General features: G+C 39.9%; 1 protein-coding gene across 5 annotated transcripts in view; it reads left to right on the top strand.

Annotated features, from left to right (window-relative positions):
• The first annotated feature begins 862 nt into the window (after window positions 1–862).
• LOC137108683 (protein FAM184A-like) overlaps window positions 863–8,972 on the top strand; it is a 44,268-nt gene continuing 36,158 nt past the window's right edge. For 2 of the 5 annotated variants that reach the window (XM_067493574.1, XM_067493572.1), the window contains exon 1: window positions 864–1,345. In XM_067493574.1, coding sequence (XP_067349675.1) covers window positions 1,181–1,345 — 165 coding nt within the window. In that variant the 5' untranslated portion in view covers window positions 864–1,180. Of the gene's footprint in view, window positions 1,346–8,972 lie in introns of all 5 variants that reach the window. The other 3 variants (XM_067493573.1, XM_067493576.1, XM_067493577.1) reach the window with 3 other exon arrangements.

Genomic DNA, 8,972 nt, shown 5'->3' with positions numbered 1-8,972 from the left:
CTTAAAGATTCCTACAGTATTACGTTTTTCTAATGTGATACCACTAAAAACATGCTTTTCTAGCTCAACTGTGGCTAGATTATTTTCTCTAAATTATTATATGATAGGGAAACGTACAGCACATTTTTTGTAGTTGTTGTTGCTCCGTAAACAATTTGAGAAAAAATGTCCATGTAATGAAATAATGTAACACCAGAAAGATTTCGAGAAAACTTCTCGTTATAACGAGATATGGAGTAAAACCCGATTCTCACGGCGTCAGCAATACGTTGCCGTAATATGATAATGCAAACCACAAACTAAATTCAATGCATTGTTCAGTTTTCTCTGAACTCTGAAACAAATGTAGAGAAGGTTTGGAAATAGGCTGCTCCGTCTTTATGTATCTGTGCATTTGGGTTTTCTCTCCATGTTACACTGACGTACATCCTATAGACTGTAGCTAAGTCGTCAGCTCCGCCAACCGCAGCCCCAAACAGGATGAGCAGCTGACATAATGGATGGATGGAAAATTAAAAAAAAAAAAAAAAAAAAAACAATACCACGGATGATCACACGGGATGTATTCTATACGTTAAATAACCTACTCACTTATATAAATCATAATGTAACACTAGGACATGGCTCACTGCATGGTGCTACATCCCAAGTATGAAGTATTTTCTGTCTTAATTGGATACAGTGAGGAGTGTTTTAGGATGGAAAAAAGAAAGAAAGAAAAAGATCGTGAGCTTATGTGAGCGTGGTCCCTGGGGTGGGCCCAGCGTCAAACCCCGCGCCTCCTGCGGGCATGTGTCCATCCAAACGCCCGCTGTTTATTGTCTTAAACCAGTCGTTCCCACATTGCACTGCAAGACCGCGAGCCGCACTCACGCTGTAAACCGATTTCACCTGGGCGCGCTATTGGCTGAGCATCTGGCGCGCGTCTCCGTCTCTCTCTTGATCCGGAGCGCTCGCGGCAGCTGCGGATGCGCGAGACGGGACGGTCTCGCGTCCCTGCTCCCCGTTTTCTACCCCCCCTTCCCTCCCTCCCTCCCTCCCTCCCTCCTCTCTCCCTCACTCGCCGAATCCGAAGATTAACCACAAACACAACGATGGGGGGGCGTTGAACGCGTAGCAGCCGCCTCTGTTTTTATCTGCGTTTTAAAAATCGTCGCGTTTGGCTTAATCCCCGGCGAAAATGGCGACGGGGGCAGGATGGCAGCCTCCGTACAACACCACGACTTGCAACACCAAATACATCCCCTCTCCAACGTCCAGCATGTTTTTCGACGGGAGTTTAGCGCTGGAATACACCCAAGACCTGCATATAAAGATGAGCAAGAAGATAGCCCAGCTGACCAAGGTGTGTGTGGCTGTGAGTGAATGACGGAGCACGGAGTAGTAACGTGACCGTACAGGGCTGGTGCTGATGTGGGATGGTGGGTCATTTGTAAACATGCTTGCGATGAAGCCCGTGGTGGGATTTTATTGTATGTAATGCATTTAAACTCGCATGGGTTAGCTAGTCTGTGGTAGTGCGTTGATATTTTGGCGTCTTTTTTACAGTTCTGCATTGGTAACCATTAAAGACTTCCAGAGGCTGCCCGATGCCAATAGGTATTCAAATTCAAATATGGGATTAGTTCCGAGGAGGCGAGCTCTGCAAAACTTCCCTAGAAAGAGTTTGTTTCGAACCTCCGGTGCGCTCACTTCACTCCGCAGGCTTGTTGTAACTCAGCCTGTAAAATACCGTGAGCACGCGTTATCTGAGGATCTATTACCCCGATACAATAGCTGAGAGCTTCTCCAAAATGCCCAGAGGAATGTGCTGCTGTGAATTCACCCTCTGCCACACCACTGGTAAACCTGTGCCACCAGTGAGCTGTGAGAAATTACGCAATCTTGGATGGATGCAGAGGTTTGCCTCTCTGTAGTCCACCCAAAACCAGTGTAGGATACGGGGATCCTGTGGATTTCAGTGGTATTTTCAAGGTGGCAGCGAACGCGTTTGAGCTTGTGTCTTAGTGGAGGCAGTTTATACACGGGGAGACAAATGCAGGAGTAGAGGACAGAAGATTTTACATAACCGGCATGGTGATGGTATCCCAGCACAGAATCAGACACTATGTGCAGTCACTTAAGCTGCACAAATATTCCCAGAATTGCAGATAGAGTGACAAATGTGGATCTTCAGGATTAAAATGCAGTGTTTCAGTGGCTGATTAAAATGATTTGCAGAGCCAGAGAGGTTGGCAGGGCAGTGGTGGTGGAATTAAGGTCCGCAAACAACAGATTTGAAGGCACGTTGAAGTCAGTCCAAGAATGTGTTTGGATCCAGCCTGTTAACTGGGAGTTTTCTTCCCTGTGTTCACCAAAGAAATACAGGTTACGTGAACCTGCGCGATTTAGTGCAAAATGTTCTGTCTCAGTGTATTAGCCCCGTGATAGATCTGACAGCCTTGTCCAGGGTGTTTCATACCCAGTGCATGCTGGGAAAGGCTCCAGCCCCTCTACAATAGAATGAACAGAATAAACAGGAGTAGAATTAGCATGGATTTGACTAAAGGAAATCTGCATCCAAATATAAACATTAGATTCCACTCAACCCTTATTACAGATTACAAGTGTCCAAAAGTTTTGGGTTGGCTCTTTAAATACATTACTGGATCTGGGATTGTGATAAGAGTGGGGCAGACCAGGGGAAAAAACTGTAAGGACTCTGCAGGACAATTTGCTGCAGCTGATTCAGTCATGCTCCAAATTTTTTAACTTGCCAATACAGCCCACAGTATTTGAGTAGCATACGTTTGTAGTGTAAACCAGAAAGTATCTTTGGTACCAGCTTCTCCACTGTAAGGATTTTTATTCTTGATTGAGGCATGGAGTGAATATTTTGAACTGTCAGACTAATCACCATTAATTACTATAATTGTTATTAGGCTCACTCAAAACTCTGAAGTGCAATGACCATCACGTTTATGTCTCTGTCTGACGCAATAACACAAATCTCTGGCCTAGAAAATTATTCAAATGTAATTTCTCAAGTTATTTTAGGAATTAGAGTGTATTAATGTTTGTTTTTCTCATATTCTCACACTTCCTTAAAACCAAAGAGCACTTTCCTGTGTTCTGTATCCAGATGTCATTGCTTTTTAAAAATTGAACGCGTTACGGCACATTCACGCCTCTGTGTTTTGCTTTTGTGTGGGTTTCTGCTGGCTAAAGCTACGTGTTTACTAGTCATGCCTTAATGTGGCGAATGTGTTACTCTTCAGTGGACATATTTTCGTTTCCAATGTGTGAATCAGATACCACTGCACTGCGATTCCCATGTTATTCTACTTTGCAGGGTGGTACTTCTTACATAAACTAAATCCATGTTTAGTCAGTCTTAGTCATTCTGCTTCGGCGCACAGCGAAATGTTCTTTCAATTTAGCACCTTGCACTGTGCTGTTGGATGGACGCAGGTACTAAGTTGTTAGCTTCAGTAACTACCATGCAACCAATGCTTTTAGGTGCATGTCATTTTTTAAGATAAAGAACATTTTTGTTTAGGATGCTTTTAAAAAAAACCTAATAAAACATGTGACACATTAACATGTCGTGAGAGACATTGTAAAATGTAAGAAACAAAACTTTGGATCTTACTAAAACATAACACCTATTGAAATGCAACAAAGAGTATTTACGATAGTTCTTTACGTGCTAACAATAGTCACTAAATTACTTAATTTGCTCATAAAATGTCTGAAAAGAAAAAATAAAATGCCAGTCACAACATACCAGAACCAGCGGTGGTGCCTTAAAATCACTTGTTCTGTTCCAAACCACAGTCCCAACCCCAAAGGTGTCCAGTTTACTATCATATAATCCGACGAACTAAAGCAAATCTTTACAGTTAATATCGTGAAACCACCAAATGTCTGACATTTGTGGTTGAAAGATGCATAAATTATGATCATAAGAAAATACTATTCTGAAGAACTAACTGATTCATTAAGCCATTGATGCAGCTCTACACCCAAATGGAAAAAGCAGTTTAACTCAAACTCCCACAAGGATCTATCAGACTGATTTTACAGGGCTCTCTACTGTTCTCTGCTGTCTGCAAGTAAAAAAACCAAAAAAAAGCATAAGAGCACATGTAATCTGTGTAGTGGTCTGTTGCTGCTGACAAAGATTTCACAAAAATAATTTTAAATATACAGTACTGGAACTGAAGCTTCTGTAGCACTGCCATCATCTCTAAGGGTGGATGGAACAAGTTATCTCTGCGTGCAACTGCAAGATGCTTTGAATAGCTGTAATCAACCTCTTGACTATTTTACACTTAGCAGGTGGTGCTCTTGTTTGTTCGAGAAGAGCTCATCAGACGGGAGACACAAAAAGTGCAAAAATCTGCAAGATGTTGACCTACATGGTTCTTTGATTTGCAACCTAAATGCATGGGTATAGTTCAAATACAGAAAGCAATAATCAGTTATTAAGGGGCGTCTTCAGAGCTGAGCCAAACTCATCTGCATTGAAAAAGTGAATTAGTTGAATGATGCTGTAGAGTCAAGTCTATTTCTTAGTGTGGTGGAGCATTGACAACTCTTGGGCTCATATATTAGAGGTCGAGGACATTATAAAGATGCATCTCTAGTTTCTCTAGAGTGTGTATCCTGTGAATTTTTGGGATATTCTTGGTTTGGATCAATCTTAGAAACTACATCTACTGTTTCTAGAGGAAACTAGATCAAAAGATGTTTGCTTTAAATTGATACCAGGCTCTTGTCTGAATATCACAGTAAACACTATTTTCTGTAACAGTGGCTCCACATGCCCTTGTGCCCACCTGCTGTGTTTGTGCTTTTTCAGGTTGTGATGCAGTGTAGTGATGCTCAGGGAGCAAAGTGCGATTGCAGAGTGTTCTAGGATCATCTGAGCAGCAAAACAGTGTAAGAGGGAACAGGTCTAAAGTGCCTATACACCACAACAGGGAGGACGAAGTAAACACACTGTGTGTTTCAGCTAATTGGTAACAGAGACTGGGTTTCGACAAGTGGCAACACTTCATGGCAAGTCTGGTGAAGGGAAGCAGTGGACTGAAAGCTCAAATGCAGAGGGGTTGTGTTAAGACTGCATCACCCCTGAGAATTAGGCTTTCATTCATCCTTTAATTAATGAATATGATGGTAATCCTCTGAAAATGATGAGAGCAGAATTTTGTTGGAGGCAAATGGTGCAGTTTATCTTCTCCAGACATTAGTCATTTAGTCAATAGTAGAAAATGCACTGTAGCTGTCCCCCGTGTGGGTCCTATTCTCATTTTTACCAACATGTCCCACTCATTCTGCACATAGCAGCTCTATATTCTACATCCCGGTAAGAAAAAGACCAGTAAATCTGTCTGATAATTGCCATTCTGATGAAAAATTGCCATTTGTCCACCTCTGTAATGATAGATACAGTGGAGCTTGATTGATTACACTAGTGTTCCACCGCTTGGGCAGAACTCGAGCTGAATTATCTCTAATGATACATTTTAATGAGATTCTTCTGGGATGTTAGTGTGCTGTAATGGGCTGGATTCCCTTTCACCCTAACAGAAATAATGATGCAGGATGAGATACAATCTTTATGTTATGTCTTCAAATATTCTAGTCAGGAAGTCATAATTCAACAGGTTCATTTCACTGATATAGAAGCATTAGCATGACACAAGTGGCCAGGGTTACCTGATACATATGATTTTTGTACATCGCATTTTCGACTGCGACCCCTGTTCTTAGAGGCTTTGCAGCGCTAAACCATGGCAACATCACATTACATCTGCTTTTGCAACTTAGAGAAGACATTTTTGTTATTCTTATTCACACAGGAACGTGCATCCTGTGCATCTACTCTCCTGCAGTTTGTGGAAACCAAATCTTTATAAAGAAGCACGTGGCAGTTTGCCAAGGTCAACACCACCAGGATTGTGATAGAAGATTAGTATTCACTAAGTTTTATTGGTGTTTTTTGACACTAAATCACTACATGTAACTCTAGTAGCTGCATTCTGTTGTGTTGCATTTAGCTTTGGTTAGATTGGAGCCTCTGGCTTAAATCTTCCTGCAAAACCCTTAAAAGAGGAAGAAGCTATTTGCTGTCACTCTGCTTAAAATCATATCATAACTAGGTTTGGACATACTGCATGAATGCCCCGCTTTGCCTTCATGTGCTTTGTGACTGCTACAAATTCATTTTTTAAATGCATCCTTTCATATTGTTAATGCATTCACCTGTGTAAATTAAACACGCAAGCTGAGACGCTTTTCACACCTTACTGCTACAGCGCACTGGAAGCAACGCATTTTGCAGGATGTTTGTATTTTTAGATGTTAAAATGATGTCATGTGTCACAGTCTGTTGCCACACAGCTTCACACAGCTGCCACCTTTCAGACAACAATGTGCATACATTTAAAGATGAAATGGCCTTTTTCTACTGAGGGTAACAGAGATTATAGAAGATCAGAGTGACTATCCCTTTTACTGACATTCAGTGTGGGAGTGTAGGCCTAACCTTGTTAGTTTTCAATTTGTTAAGCTTAATATAGATTTGATCTTTTGAGAAAATTTGAATTTAAAGTTTTTAATAAGTTCGAAATTTCAAGTCGAAATTCACACATTCACACAAAAACTGTTCTGTCCTTCCCCACCGAAACTACAGTCTCCACTCTGTGCTCTAGTGTTTGGTGTCTCAGCCTGTTTTTACAGTTTTTAATCAATGTGGTTAGAGATGTGACAATCTGATGCAACGACTCGAGGAATCGTTCTAGTAAAGGCTGCAACCATGGATAATTTTTTATAATCCAATAATCTTTTCATAGTTTCATAGTGTGTACAGAATATCAGAAAACAGTGAAAGAAAGCAAGAATTTCCCACAGCCCTAGGATAAGTGAGGGAATGAAAGGAAATGTATCATGACTTAAAACAGATAAAATCAACACGTAACCAGAAAATGTTTGACATTTTTTCTAGATAAATGACCTCATGAGTGTCTTGTTTTATGTTTGATCAATCATTTATCAGTCCAAGTCTATTAATCTGTTTAATAACCAAGCACATTTCCATCATTGACTATTAGATTAGCAATTTCAAGACACTGATAAAAGTGAAAAATTATTTATGGAAAGTGAGATTTATTGTTCCACTAGAGACACTTATAGTAATGTGGCGCATCTTTAATACTGGGAAATGGAGAGACAAAGAAAAAAGGGAGATAGTAGAGAAGAAGAAAAAGAACAAAAAGGGGGAAGAGATGAAAGGATGACAGCAAAGGGAGAAGAGAGAGAGAGAGAGATGAAAAGCAGCAGGCATACCAGCATCATTAAAATAATCATGTATAATTAAAGAAACATTTCCATGGCTGACTTAGTGCTGGGAATCAAAGGCTCTCACTCAGGAAGAACAGACTAAAATTTACCTTCCTCTGACTATTTTCACCTCCAGCTGAAACGCTAAATTGTGTTGAGGGAGCACCAGTGTTTTAGTGATAAATAAAAACATACAGATAATGATTATCATAGCGCAAACCTCTAGCAAAAGAAGAAAAAATGTATTAGGTTGCAACACTAACTTCAAATCACAAGTGCAATCATTAGCATAATTAATGGATTTTATGTGTTACATAGTTTTTCATTTGCCTTCTGAATAAAGTTGGTGCTTCTGGTCGAGCTCAGTTCAAGTCATGCAGCAAGTAGCTGCAGCGCTGCCTTCACAAGACATGAAAGGAAAGCTGTGATTGCCATGAACAGCTCTCATGGGCCTCGAACAAAAGGCTTGTCTTCCAAATGAAACACGAGTTAAAGCCCCCTGTCCACAGATAGTTTGGGTGTGATTATCAGATTATGATTGATTTTGTACAGTTATTATTTAATTACCAACAACATGTCAATCAATTGACTGATTGGTTAATTAAATAAGTGTCACTTTTTGAGCAAAGTTTGCTGGTTTAATGTCCAAATATGATCTCCCAAATGCAAAAATTTAATTCATAATAAATATAAAGCCTGATATTTAGGTGGTAGTTCTAGATATTTTACAGCACTACAATGGAATAACTCATTTGGGGAGTTAATTTTTTGAGTTAATTTGGACAATAGAAATTTAAAAAACATGACATATCGTTATTGCAACACTACAGTTCTCCTGAGTGTTAATATTAAATCAGCAGCCAGAGAATTTCAGAAATATTAGTCAACACACATGAACATATTCTCTCACAGCTGTGTTTTTAATATTTGCTACTGTGATCATCACTTGGATGCTGATACAAGTGGTGTTTAAAGGTCTGTTTTGTTTTGCCTTAGGGAAGATAATTGCCATATAGAGGATATGTTCACATGCTGTAAAAATGTATGCAAAAATGTCTCCTGTAAGTGTAATAAAATGTGGAGCTGCTTCTTGTGAACCCAGTGGGGCTGTAATTCAGCTGACCCTGAATGAATATTTGCTGCTCACTGGGGGCTTCAATTTGTTTAAGCTTAAGCTTTTTTTTTTTTAAGCTCCTGCATATCATTTAACTCCAGCACTTATAAAACCTATTTTTGTTTCTGGGAGAGAGTGCAAGCATGACTGACAAGATGGAATCCATTTATGTTTGTGAATGGAGAGAGATTACAGGTGGCCATAATTTACAATCGCATGGGATTGAAGATTATTTTTTATGCTGACAGGAAGAAGACAAAGACTATTTCATACTTTTTGCTCTGATATTCTTGTTCTTTATAACATATGTTAAATTTGTGCTGCTTGTCTTTATCTTTCTGCCCCTATCTTTCTTCATTACAAGTTGGCTTAGCTAATGAGTTAATCCTGGCTTAGTTTGTCAGGTTTATCAAAGGCAAGCTTTCTACAAAAATCTAGACTTTTATCATCAATTTGCATCAGACACAAAAACTGTGGTAAAAAAAGGGGCTGAATGTATTTTATAGCACACGCAGTGAATACACAGCTCTGT

This window comes from Channa argus, chromosome 23 (assembly GCF_033026475.1).
Source record: "Channa argus isolate prfri chromosome 23, Channa argus male v1.0, whole genome shotgun sequence".
NCBI lineage: Eukaryota > Metazoa > Chordata > Actinopteri > Anabantiformes > Channidae > Channa > Channa argus.
This window is presented reverse-complemented; position numbering and strand designations above follow the sequence as displayed.